Here is a 14,188-nt window from a genome sequence, read left to right as displayed (position 1 = left end):
AGTTAAGTAAACAAGACATATAAAGAAGCCCAAGGAAAAGATGTCACATACCACTTTTTTTTTTCCTGAACATACCTTAGAATTTATAGTATATTCTACTGAGGGGACAGGAAATTATCAATCAGTAAGTATCTATTGAGTACCTGAATGTCTACTATATAATAATAATAATAATAATAATAATAATAACAACAACAATAATAATAAATAACAACAGCTAATATTTATATAGTGCTTACTATATGCCAGGTACTATGCTAAGCCCTTTACAATTACTGTCTATTACTATCTCATTTGATCCTCTCAACAATCCTGTGAAGTAGGTCCTATTATTATCCCCATTTTACAGATGATGAAACTGAGCCTAATAAGAGTTAAATGACTTGTCCAGGCTCACACAACTAGTAAGCTTCTGAGGCTAGATTTGAACTCAGGTCTTCCTAACTCCAGGCCTTCTGCTCTATCATACCACCTAACTGTCCTCTCAAAGGTGGGGGTAGGAAGTGTTAAGAGGAAAGGTCCAGGGTACTATTCAAAATAAGTTTTTCAAGTTTACCAAGGTTCTTTTTCCAATGCCTTCTCCTAATACTCTATGCATTGCTCACATCCTAAGGTATCTCATTTTCTCTCATAGTATTATCACCTTCATGGTGATGCCAAATTTATATCTCTATCCTTGACCATTGAAATGCCTCCATGGGTATTCCAATAAGATCTTTAAATTCAAGATGTCCAACACTTCTCTTACTGACTTTTCGGTTTCTCTCTATGGCACCAATATCTTCAGTCATTCAAGCTGATCATCTTTAACATCTCACTCTCCTTTATCTCAACCATCCCGTTTGTCACCTGGTCCTATTCTTCTTTCTTTTTAATGTCTCTAAGTTTAAATTCTTCCTCCATTCCTATTGCCACCACCAGGTTCATATCACTGTGTCTGGATTATTGAAATAATCTCCTAACTTCCTTAATTCCAGTCTCATTAGAGACTGTCCCACACACCACCAGATTAATTTTTCAAAACCATCACTCTACCATATTTCAAAGAGCTGCTATGTGAACCTGGAGTGATTGTAGGAGGAAGGAGACAGGAGAGGAAATGATATTGAAAGTAATATGAGGCATCTCAACTTTCTTCCCATCCTACATTTCTTTTCAGTACACCGAACCAGCTGAAGGAGAAATAGGAAGAGTCAGACATTCTACTGATCCTCTGAGGCCAGTTTCCCCACTATAATCCCAGTGGAAAGAGCCCTGGAAGGTGACCTCCATGCTATACATCCATCACCACCATCCTTTCACCTTCTACATTACCTACGAACATCAAAGGATCCAGACTCTGAGTGGGTCTCAGACTCTCTTCTGAACAATCTTAGAATTCATATTATCCCTCAGTGACAGGTCCCTGAAGATACACACAGGACACAGATTAAGGTTAAACCTGTTATGATAAAGTTATTATATATATATATATATATATGATAGTTATGATAAAGATATTGGCAGAGTATGTTTCATAGGGTTTCTGAACCTTTATAGAGTTGCTATAGTGTTCAACCATAAACAGTAAGTTTCTGGAGAATTTATTGAGTCTCGAAAGAGAATGTTTATTAGTTAATTAACTTTCACAAATGACTTTCACTTATCATTTCTAGTCTTCTTTTATATTTCTCTCCCGCAGACATTCTCCATTCCAAACTAATTGGCCAGCTAAAAGTACATAAGATCTGCCACCTAGGTGCCTTTACATAGGTTGTGCCCCCATACCTAGAATGCACTCCCTCATCCCCTCTGCTTCAAAGAAGTCCCTAACATCCAACCAAGCACAGTTCAGATGCCACCTCATGGATAAACTCTTTTCTGATTTGTTTAATTGTATAATATTTTCTACCTGTTGAAATGAGTTTGTATATGTTTTGCCTTTACTTATCTGTATACATCTTCTACACATAAGTGTAGTTCTACTAAGGTAGAATGCAGACTCCTTGAGGAAAGACTAATTTTTTTAATAGTACCTTGCACACAGTAAACCCTTAATGTGTTTACTTAATTAGCTTCATGTTAATATTGAAGTTGAGGTAACCCATATTGGTCATTTGCAATGTATACTCCCTCTTTGTGATTATGTGGGAGCCTAAATTTTTTATATGATGGTTATGTAGTGAACATATAATTAGGAAAAAAGAAGTCTATTCCTTCAAATGCTATTAATTTGTTCTTCTCTAATGGGTACTGGTCTTTAACATCATCTTGAGAGACAAACTGACAAATTCTTACTATTGAATTCTGGATTTTCTAGACTCCATGCATACCACTAGGGGTTTCTACCATTCCATTCATCTCCTGATGGTCTAAAAGCAGGGCTAGGAAAGAATATTAAATACAGGGAGATATACCTGGAAAGGGCTATAAATTTAAAAATGGTTTTTTTTTATTTGTGCCAAGTAATGTGAAACTACACTTTAAATAATTTACCCCAAATGTATATGATTCAAATGTAATTTGAACCCTGGAATTTCTGCTAATTGCAATAAACAGTTGTTCACTTTTGATCATATGTAATATATTACAGTGGAAAGAGTGGGAGCGATACCGATGATGTAGAAAAAAAGGGAAGAAAGGTCATGAACCTAGACATGTGATCTTAGATACAGAATTTGCCCAGTCCCATTGCCCTATTTCTTTTTATTCTTGGGTGTTGGTGGTAGAACATAAACCCACAACTAAAATCAAAGGGAACAAAGGCAGAGGAAAGCTGTAGAGGTTTAGGAGCTGTTCATTGAAGTTCCTGCCCCATATTATCACCATCATATTGTATAGACCTTTCCCCACCACCACCACCACCATAATTCAAATAAGCATTTCTTAAAATGAGTATAGGGTATGACACAACAGTCCTAGCCATCTTGTTAAATCCCAAAGATTTTTTGAAAATCACATTTGTAATTTTGGGAAAGTTAAATTTCAAGGGAAACAAGAAAGTCTTTATAAAAACAGTTTATTGACAGTATCCCATTTGAACATACCCCCTATAATACACTTACAGATAGGGTCCTCCAGAGAATGACTTCCCCAGATTCAAGGGGTTCTATGGGACCACACTCCTAACATAACTCACAAACCTCCACTGATACATTTATTTTCAATAACAGCTAGAGGATAGAATTAGGGCAAAGCAAAGGCCTTTACTAAAATAGCCTGGTAAGAGGTAGAACACATCACTCCCTTTAACCTGGGGTGCAATCTCATATAGAGAGCAACAGTGGGGAAAATGGGCAAATACACAGAGTATAGAGAGGTATACACATAAGCAATGCACACATCCAAAGCAACTCACATCTCAATTACTAAAAAGCCCCAGGTCTCTTCCCATGATATCTACACATTTTTCTTCCTTATCTACTGGACATGTCCCCTGCTAAAATCCCTGAGCCTACTCCTCTTCACAGCTCACCTTCACTCTGAAAATGGATTTTCTGGGCTTGCTTTCTTGGGCATGATGTTTCCTACTGAGCATGTTCTACTCCAAGATACCACTGAGTCAGCTGGGGGCACAGTGGACATAGTACTGGGCCTGGAATTTTAAAGAACTAAGTTCAAATCTGGCCTTAGATTAGCTGTGTGACTCTAGACAAGTCATTTAACTTCTCTTTGCCTTATTTTCCTCAACTGTAAAACAGGAATAATACCACCTACCATGCAGAGTTGTCAGGAAGATCAAATGAGGTAATACATATAATGAATAAACACAAGCAAAGAAGATTACTTTTTGCAATCCCATTTTATTTAAAAAACCCTACAATGTAACTAAAAATGTGAAACATCATCTTCAAATAGCAAGATACAAAATAAACTCATAAATCATGCTTTCTGCAAATTACAAAAAATAAACAGAAAAATTAATTTAAAATAGTTGCCTATGTTGAATCCACCTACACACAGAAGTTATGTGGCTACAACTAAGCACTCTTTATAGGAATAGACAAAAAATTAGATAGGAATTTTTTTTTAATTGGTACTGGCTAAAAAGCAGAAAACTCCATCTTCATTTCCCCTGTACCTAGAAGATACACAAGATACTTAATAAAAACCTGAATTTGTGGTTTAGTTTCTTAATATGTAAAATGAGGGAGCGGCTAGGTGGCACAATGGATAGAGCACCGGCACTGGAGACAGGAGAACGTGAGTTCAAATCCGACCCTCAAACACTTAACACTTACTAGCCGTGTGACCTTAGGCAAGTCACTTAACCCCAATTGCCCTACCTTCCCCCCTCCAAAAACAAACTTGTAAAATGAGATTGAACTACTAGCTGGCGACAAAATTCTTCCAATTACAACTCAACATTCTACCTGGTGGTGCCATTCCAAAATCCTCCCACACAAACTTCATTAAACTGAATTTTCTTTAACTACTGCCTACACAGATTAACACATTACCAATCCTGGGCTCTTCAAAAGGAAAATAAACCCAACAACAAAAAACCCCAAGTGTGGTACACAAAACCCATAACTCAATAGATAGCAGAAAGTGCCAAGATAATACTAAATTTTGGTCACACCAAAGGTAACCAAGCAATTCCTCAATTTAGCAGGCAAGGTTTTTTCCCATAAAGTGCTAAGCAGCTCTCCGTTAAGATTTTTAGGGTGGCTCTTAAAAGAGCCTTTGGGGTTTTCTTGAAAGAATTTAATAACTAAGTTTACTTCTTCTTGGGCAACGCCTTCTTGGATTTGACAGCCTTTGGTTTGGCAACCTTGCCCTTAGGTTTCACTGCCTTGTTCTTGGCTGGACTCTTGACCACTTTCTTAGGTCTGGTGGCTTTCCGGGTCTTGGGACTCTTGGCTGTTTTTTTGGCTCCCACCGCCGCCGGCTTCTTTGTTTTTTTGGGAGTTTTGACGCTCCTGACAGTTACCGACCCAGGAGCCTTTTTCGGCTTCTTAGCAGATTTCTTAGCCTTAAGTGAAGGTGACTTTTTGGCCTTGTTCTTGGTTTCGCCAAGAGACGCTTTCTTGTTTAGCCTGAAGGAACCTGAAGCTCCGGTGCCTTTGGTCTGTACCAAAGTACCTTTGCTTACCAAATTCTTCAAGCCCAACTTGATCCGGCTGTTGTTCTTCTCTACATCGTAGCCACTAGCTGCTAAAATCTTCTTGAGAGCGACCAGAGACACCCCATTACGCTCAGTGGATGCCGCCACCGCATTAGTGATAAGCTCTGACACAGGGGCACCCAAAGCCTTGGGCCGCCCGCCTCTCTTGGCCTTCTTCGTCAGAGCCTTATCTGCAGATTCAGGACCTGGCGCAGGAGTCGTGGTAGGGCTGGGCTCAGCTGAAGTGGCAGGTGCTGCTTCAGCCATTATCAGACAAGAAGAGAAAAAGACAAGAAGAGTAAATAAGAGTTTTGAGAACTAGAAAACGACGGCCTTCACCCGGGGGTATATATAGGGCAGGGCTGTGCTGTGATTGGTGCATTGCTTAGCCGGTCATGTGGGCTCAGTAGTCTCTGTTCTGCTTTCTAAATTGTGTTTGTTACACATCAAAAAAAGCCCAAACTCAAAATATTCCTGCACCAAATCGTCCAGTTTTTATCAGAAAATCATCCCTGGCCTCTCAGGTTTTACATACATTTTATCTAGTTAATAAATATAAAATGTGATATCCAAAGTTTTCAAAATTACTTGCAACTTTGAGCAAAATTCAATGGCAAGAAATCAAAGTTGGCTCTTTTCATTATAAATTTAAAATGAATAATTAAAGGGATAAGGTTTGTGACATTTTAGAGATGATTCCTCGTGTGTCTGGCCTATGATTTATTAAAAAAACAAATTATTTGCATTCAGAGTTTTGCTAAAAATGTTTCTGTAGATGAGGGAAGTAACACAGACTCCTTAGAAGGCAGCCCATGGACCTAAAGGAAACCTTTAGTGTTCCTACTAAATAACATTATCACCAATCCTTTTTTAAGTATTGATTCACTTGATCCAAAAAAAAAAATCTTTCATCTTTTAAGTTCAGATATCTTTTATCGACCTTTTCCTAAAAATTTGGTTAATGTCTCCAATTAAGGGTCTCATCCTTAAGGGTCATAAAGTAAGCCTCATCTGGTTTGCTGACATAAGGAGTAGTATTCTCTGAGCTCACTCAGAGGGCAAAGACAAAACAGGGTCCATTTGGAATTTGTGATCTCAGGATGCTCTAGAGTTGCTGACACAGAAAAAGGCCTTTTTAAAGCAAAGCAAAGCAGTCTGACTAATTCAGACTTTGGCCAAAATATGATATTTGGTGATTATCACTTTGTATTTTTTATAATTACACTTTTTTTCATTCAATCAATAAGGGGATCTTAACAAAATAAAAATCAACCCAATTACTTGATTTGTGTATTTGGAGGCCAAAAAATAATATTGAATTTCTCTGATTTGAAAACTAATTGGACAGAGTCTTGTGGATAAACTGGATTTGGAGTAAGTAAATAGTAAAGAAAATAAATGAATAATAATCATTCTTATTAATATTCTGACCTTTGGGAAAGAGGAACATACAGAGGAAAGGAAGGCTGAAAAGGCAAGCATTGTAATGTTATAGGGAGTACCTTGAACTCATAGTCAAGAGACCTAATTTCAACTCTGCCCCTGATGAGAACAGTATTCTCCAGGTAGTAAGTGATGAATTAATATTTGCTGAAATAAACTAACGTGAATCAAATTGAGCCAGTGGCCATGTGACCTTGGGGCAAGTCCTTTACTTTTTCTGAATCCCTTAAAATTCTTCTTTAGCTATAAAAATGCTACAAGGTAAAGAGAAACTGACATCCAGAGAATAGAAATAACAAATAAAAATAATTTTTAAAAAGGAAATACTCAAAGAAAATTTTATTTTTTGTTCTTAAGATAATTCTCTTCTAAGATAACAGCCATTACAAAATGTGGATCTAGAAGTTAAGACTAAGATTCAAAAATCTTTTCTGAAAATCAGCTATTCCTCCTGACATCTTTTTGTTGTTGTTGGGCTTAAAACTTGAAAAATCATTTTAATTCTGTCTCTCCTCCCCTATATCTAATCTGTTCCCAACTTCTCTCAGATCTTTCAAAATCCCTTTTTCTGGTCCTTAATATTTCTATATATGTCCTCTCTAACTGAGAAAGAAAAATTTCAAACTTGTAAAACCTACAATGTAAAACTTAATCACAGAAAATAGATTAATTTCCTTTATAAAGCAATTTTGTTTTATATTGCCTGGTCATCTTCTCAAATATTATGTAGTATAGAGGTGGATATTCCTGTCATTTTATATAGTAAATAAAATTTTAATATATAACTATGCTTAGTATGAAATTAACAGATGGAAGTCAAAAGTTGAAGCTATATTTGAAATCAGCACAAAATACTACAAGGGTGATTAATTTGTGTATGTGTGACCAAAAAAGGAAAAAAAAAAACATGCTTTTTTTTTAATTAATGAAATTATAATTTTTACACTTACCTTACTCATAACTTCATCCTTCAAAAGATGAAAAAACTAACAAGGAAAATTCTAGCCTAGATCTTGATCATTCTCGTCAATATGAGAAAGCTGATTACTAGGGTGTAAATAATGGTAACATTATGGAGGAAATTTCCTATCCTTCCTAGAGATTGTGATAGCAGAGAGAAAAGATATCCTTGATTTGTAAATGGAGAATTTCAGGGAAAGAATCTTATGCCATGGGCTAAATTTAGCTCAAAAAAGGAGGAAATTCTGAAAACCAAAGTTTTTTAGAAATGAAAAAGAAACTAGAGATGAGAAAGAAAAAATGGGAGTTTTCTGAAATGATGAAAATGAACATGTAAAGAATATAGGAACCAGCTGAGGTTTTTAAAAATGGAAGCAAGTATAAGTCATAGAGAGTGAATATACAAATATAACATAGTACTTTAAAATATTATTAAGTTTGCCAAAGTTCATGATGAACTGAGCCTGGTAAGGAAATCTAAGGATAACAAAAAGGATGGAGTTTTGTTTCTGTTTTTGCTTTTTTTTTTAAAGATATATTAGGGAACAACGAAGGATCAAAGAAAGAAATGACTGGAGATAATTTGGCCATTTTTCAGTCATGTCCAACTCTTCATGACCCCTTTGAGTATTTTCTTGGCAAAGATACTGAAGTGGCTTGCATTTCCTTCTCCAGCGCATTTTACAGATGAGGAAATTGAGGCAAACAGGCTTAATTGACTTGCCCAGGGTCACACAGCTAATAAGTACCTGAGGTCAAATTTGAACTCAGGTCTTCTGGACTTCAGGTTCAATGTACCTACAACAAAGAGAATGCATTGCTGATGAGAGTTGCTGTTATTTTATCAAATATGAGGATGAGCTTTGGACTGGAAAGGATAGAACAACAACAACAAAAAAAAAAAAAACGACAATAGGGAGTTGATACCCTGGATAAGTGAGGAGAGAATAAGTGAATATCTAGCTACTTATGGATGACTTTAAGTGACCTGCTCCACATGAATTACACCCTAGGGCAAGTGGTTCTCAAAGTGTGGTCCAGGGTCCCTGAGACCTTTGTGGGGTACTGTTGACGAAGGAAGAATAGGTGTTACAGGGGCTCCAATGGCCAGAGTTCCTGAGTGGGCAGTCTGGAATGATTTCATAGGCTCAAGCATTCTGAGTCAAGTTGGTAAAAGTTTATTGTTACACTTTACAGCGGGCGTGAGTTCTTAGGGAACCTGCAACCTTAAAGAAGTCATAGGTATAGTTTATAAAGAGTTACAATAGTAAATCAGATGTCAATTATGCTAACTAGGTAAGTAAGGGTGGGATTAGGGAGGAGTTAAGGAGTGGTCAGTGCTTAAAGGAACAAGCACTTTTATTATCTATTGCTCAGTCGTATTGCCCATAATTCACTGGGAAATAGCCTAAGGGGTGGGGGCTGCGGGCGTGTAACGACTGTATGGAGGTGTGGTTTTAGGCTTGAAACCTCACTAAGTCAGCTAGTGATCAGGACTGACTGAGAAATGCCTAAGTCTGCCACCCATCAGTGTCATGTTTAACAAGATGGATGTTGGGAACCTAGGCTAATGGGGATTCAGGATGTGCCTAATTGGCTGAGGAGTTAACTTAGAGATAGTGCTTTGGAGGCTTCATAGGTGCAGCTTGCCATTATACTAGGGGGAGATAACATTTGCCTAAGCTAAAAAGTTTATAGATGGTTTAGTCAAGGATTCATAGGTGCAGCTTGTTATTATACCAAGCAGAGATAAACAGTTCCGTGAATTGTTGCTAGGCAGAGTGCTGGCAGGGGGAAGGGGCAGAGTTAATGCTCTGAGGCTGGGGGAGTAAATGTGATTTTACAAACTGGTTTCACAAATTGATTTCACAAACTGATATTACAAACACAGACACCCCAAGCACTTGTGAGATCGCTGTGAGATCAGAACTATTTTTATAATAATACTAAGACGTTTTTGCCTTTTCCGCTCTCATGTATACTCACTTTCATGGGTATACAATGGAATCTTCCAAAGTTTACATGACGTGTGAATTAGAGATTTAGCTGCAAACATGAAAACTAAATTAAAATCTTCTATGCAGAATTTGCCTTACAATTGGAAGAATCTACAGACAATATTAAACTTGCTGTTTTGTTTTTATTTCTCTCATATTAGCATTAACTAATCATCAAAGAATATCTTTTATGTGAATACTTGGCAACAAACACAAGTGGCAGTAAAAGATTCTAAGTGCTGAATGCCTTTTCTGAATCTCATAATTTATCCTAGAACAACTGTGTTGACATTTCCATGTGGTAAAAAAAAAAAAAAAGCATTGTTAAGTAAAACTGCTGGTGCCTTAGCATGAATCAAGACAATAGCACCAAACTATATTAGTCTCATCCTGTTCTTCACCACCAAGCACTCTGACACAACAAATGAATAAACAAACAAACAAGAAATTTAAAATGCCAGTTTCATTGAAGAATGAACTTGATGAAGCAATAAAAATTATTCATTTTATTAAATCCCAACCCTTGAGTACATATCCTTTTAATATTCTGTATGTGTTGAAATAGAAAATATGTATGCACTTCCTCAGCTACTTTTTTCATGAAAAATTTTTACTTGAAAGAACAATTCACAGACAAACTATCGTTACATAGGCTTGGATATTTGATATACATTTTCCCAAAAAACAAAGCAAGCCTGTTATTTCAAGGAAAATAACTGACAGTACTTGTTGGGAATAAAATTCAAGATTTCAAGTGAAAATTAAAATTTTAAGAAACTTGTATCCACCATTGTGAGCTCAGCAGTTTCCAAATAGAGACTCTTCTGATGAGATAGGTGGTGATGTTAAAAAATGCAATATTTGATATTATATATGAAATGTGTTACCATTTAAAGATATATATATATATATATATGAACCGATATCTTTGCTGGTATGATCTTAGGAAAGATGTGTTTTAGAGTGAAACTGGGTGGATATTTGAAAGGGGGTGGAGCCAAGACAGAGAAAAGGCAGCAACTTGCCTGAGCTCTCCCCAAAACTCCTCTGAACACCTTTAAACAATGCTTTAAAACAATTCCTGTAGGAGCAGAACCCACAAAAGGACAAGGTGAAATAAATATCTAGGCAAAGCCAATTTGGAAGGTCAGGAGGAAAGGTCTGTTGTGAGACCTTTGTCACCTGTGTGAGAATGGGGCACAGTCTAACACAGACCTTGGGAGTCACTGAACTAGCAGCAGTAGCAGCAGGAGAAACACCTGTTTCCAGAGCTCTCAGACACTAAGGGTGTAGATTACAGAACAATGATCAGAAGGAGACTACCATTGTCTCTTTGCTAGTTTGTTAGCACTAAGGCAGTATCCTGTTGCTTTGCTCATACTCAGATCCAGTTCAAAGTCTTGGGTGGCAGTCCCAGAGAGAGAAGAAGCACTACCACACCAGAGCTTGCAACCCCAGTGGTATCGGGACCCTGGTCATAGTTCAAGGGCAGAAAAGAGTGCTTGTGGTCGCTCACAGACTGGAGCATAGACCAGGAGAGTAGTAAACACATCTTTCGTAAGATCATACCACCTTGAAAGTACTGAAAACTTACAGGTTGCTAGAATTATCTCTGAAAACAGCTACACAAAACCCCTAAAGTGTGGGACAGTGCACTCTCCGTCCTGGATTCAAAACTGTAGTTTAGCAAAGAGTTAAACATCAAGTAATAAGCTGGGAAAATGAGAAAATAACAGAAAAAAAAAATCTGACCACAGAAAGTTACTATGGTGACCAAGAGATAAAAACACATACTCAGAAGAAGATAACAAAGTCAAAGCTCCAAAATCCAAAGCCTCCAGGAAACATATGAATTGGTTTCAGGTGATGGAAGAGCTCAAAAAGGATTTTGAAAATCAAGTAAGAGAGGTAGAGAAAAAATTAGGAAGAGAAATGAGAATAATGCAAGAAAATAAAGAAAAACACATCCGCAGAGGCAGAGTCAAGATGGGAGAGTAGAAGCACGACCTCTGAGTGGCTCCGGCTTCCACCTTCCCCAATCAATGTAAAAAAGGGAGTCTGAACAAACTTTGGAGCTGCAGAACCCACAAAATGACACAGAGAAGCTAACCTCCCTCTGAGGACAGCCCGGCAGGAATCAATCTGCCACCACAGTGCTCTGGGAGCTAAGCCCAGGCTTTAGCCCCAGGGAAGGTCTGACCAGCCACCGGCAGGAGGGACTCCAGATCAGCAGCAGTTGTGGCCCTTTCCAGAATTATCAACACATAGATGCAAAGGACAAAGTGAGAGGTCAATGCAATCTGGACTTTGGGACCAAGTAAGTGGGAGTATGATGGCCTTTTGCTCCCAGGGTGAGAGGCTGCTGAGACACCTGCACAGCCAGCCAGCCCATGTGGAAGCTTCAGTTCCTGGCCTACAGAGTGTAGGGGACCAAGCGACCAGTCTGAGGGGTTATTGCTCTTGCTTTAACCTGCTTGGATCTAGATTGCAGTCTAAGGTGGAGGTCCTGGGGTGTGTATCCAGCTTGCCAGAGCATGTGGAGACCTCAGAGAGAGCACCCATCTAATACCTCTGGCAGCTGAGAAAACCCCAGCGTTTGGGACAAAACCTCCCCTGTCTGGTGGCAGAGTCCTACTGTGGCAAAAAGCCAAGGGGTCAAGTGACTGAGGGGCAACATGACCAGGCAAAGGAAACAAAGCAGACAGAAGATTCCAACATTAGACTACTATTTTGGAGACAAAAAGGAGCAAAGCATGGAACAGGAGAAAGACAGTGAAGTCAGAACTCCTGCACCAAAAGTTTCAAAGGAAAACATGAGCTGGTTACAGGCCACAGAGGACCTTAAGAAGCAAATAAGAGAAGTGCAGGAAAAATTGGGAAGAGAAATGAGAACGATGCAAGAAAATTACAAAATGAGAGTCAACAGCCTGACTGAGGAAAATCATACCTTAAAAAACAGAATACCTCAATTGGCAAAAGAGGCTCAAAAAGGCAATGAGGAGAGTTTGCCAGATGGAAAAAGAATCTCAAAAGTTCAATGAGGAGATTTAGAATGGGGCAAAGGGAAGCTAATGACTTTATGAGAAATCAAGATGCTGTTAAACAGATCCAAACAAATGATAGAATAGAAGGCAATGTGAAATATCTCATTGGGAAAACCACTCACCTGGAAAATAGATCCAGGAGAGAGAATTTAAAAGTTATTGGACTACCTGAAAGCCATGATCAAAGTAAGAACCTACAAATCATCCTCCAAGAAATTCTCAAGGAAAATTGCTCTGATGTTTTAGAACCAGAAGGCAAAATAGAGGTTGAAAGAATCCACCGATCACCTCCTGAAAAGATCCCAAAAAGAAAACTCCCAGGAATATTATAGCAAGGTTCTGGAATTTCCAGATCAAGGAGAAAATATTACAAGCAGCCAGGAGAAACAATTTAAATATTGTGGAAACAAAATCAAGATAACACAGGATCTGGCAGCTTCTACACTGAGGGCCTGGAATATGATATTCCATAGGGCAGAGGAACTGGGATTAAAACCAAGAGTCACCTACCCAGCAAAACTGAGTATCATGTTTCAGGGGAAAATATGGTCTTTCAGTGGAATAGAGGACTTTCAAGCATTCTTGATGAAAAAAACAGAGTTGAATAGAAAATTTGACATTCAGATACAAGCGGCAAGAGAAGCATGAGAAGGTAAACAGGGAAAAGAAATCATAAGGAATTTATCAAAGTTGAACTATTAATATTCTTACATGGAAAAACAATAATTGTAACTGATGAAATTTTTGTCAATGAAAATAGTTGGAGGGAATATAAATATATATATGTATATGTCTATATATGTATATATATGAGGGTATATGGGCATATGAATACATATGTGAATGTGTGTATATATGTTTACAGGTATACATAGATAGAGGGCACAGGACCAATTTAACAGGAAGGGATGATACTTAAAAGGTGTAATTAAGAGGTGAGAGAGGAATATTATGAGAGGAGATGGGGAGAGACAGAATGGGGTAAACTATCTCATATAGAAGAGGCAAGGGAAAATGATTACAATGGAGGGAAAGAATAGGAAGGCAAAAGGGAATGGGCCAACCTTATTCTCATTGAATTTGGCTTGGGGAGGGAATGAAATGCACACTAAATAGGGTATCACCCTACAGGAGAGTATGTGGGAAGGGGATGAGAGGGGAGATGATGGAAGGGAGGGCAGGCTGGGGGAGGAAAGTTGGAAGCACCCACTTTTGAAAAGGGATGGAATCAAAGTAGAGAATAGAACAAGTGGGAGGTGGGATAGGAGGGAAGGAAATATAGTCAGTGTCTTACAATATATCTACTATGTTATTGTTTTGCATTAGCTACACATATACAACCTATACTGAATTGCTTATCTTCCCAGTAAGGGTGGGTGACAAGGGAGGAAGGGAATGAATCTGGAATTTAAAGTTTTAAAAGCAAATATTTACATATATATGTACTATTATTAATACTATTTAACATGTAATTGGAAAATAAGATATATAGGCACTGGGGCATAGAGATCCACCATGTCCTACTGGAAAAGTCCAAAGGGGTATGGGAGAAAATATGGGACAGAGCCGATTGGAGGAGGGGATATCCTGTGTGTGGGGGGGGGGGGGGGGGGGGGGGGGGGGGGTTGGGGAGAAAATGGGGAGAAAATTTGTAACTC

The 14,188-nt window shown here is 38.1% G+C and overlaps 1 protein-coding gene across 1 annotated transcript; it reads right to left on the bottom strand.

The window, feature by feature from the left end:
• Window positions 1–4,672: 4,672 nt before the first annotated feature.
• LOC138150249 (histone H1.4-like) lies at window positions 4,673–5,402 on the bottom strand. The gene has a single exon (XM_069073676.1). It carries the CDS (start codon window positions 5,351–5,353, stop codon window positions 4,700–4,702), a length of 654 nt encoding a protein of 217 aa, XP_068929777.1. The 5' UTR covers window positions 5,354–5,402; the 3' UTR covers window positions 4,673–4,699.
• Between the last annotated feature and the right edge of the window lie 8,786 nt (window positions 5,403–14,188).

Source organism: Petaurus breviceps, unplaced genomic scaffold (genome assembly GCF_028583685.1).
Source record: "Petaurus breviceps papuanus isolate PSGF00001 unplaced genomic scaffold, PetGlider_PUasm1.0 90865, whole genome shotgun sequence".
Lineage (NCBI taxonomy): Eukaryota > Metazoa > Chordata > Mammalia > Diprotodontia > Petauridae > Petaurus > Petaurus breviceps.
Note: the sequence above shows the minus strand (reverse complement) of the source record. Positions and strands in the feature narration are given on the sequence as shown.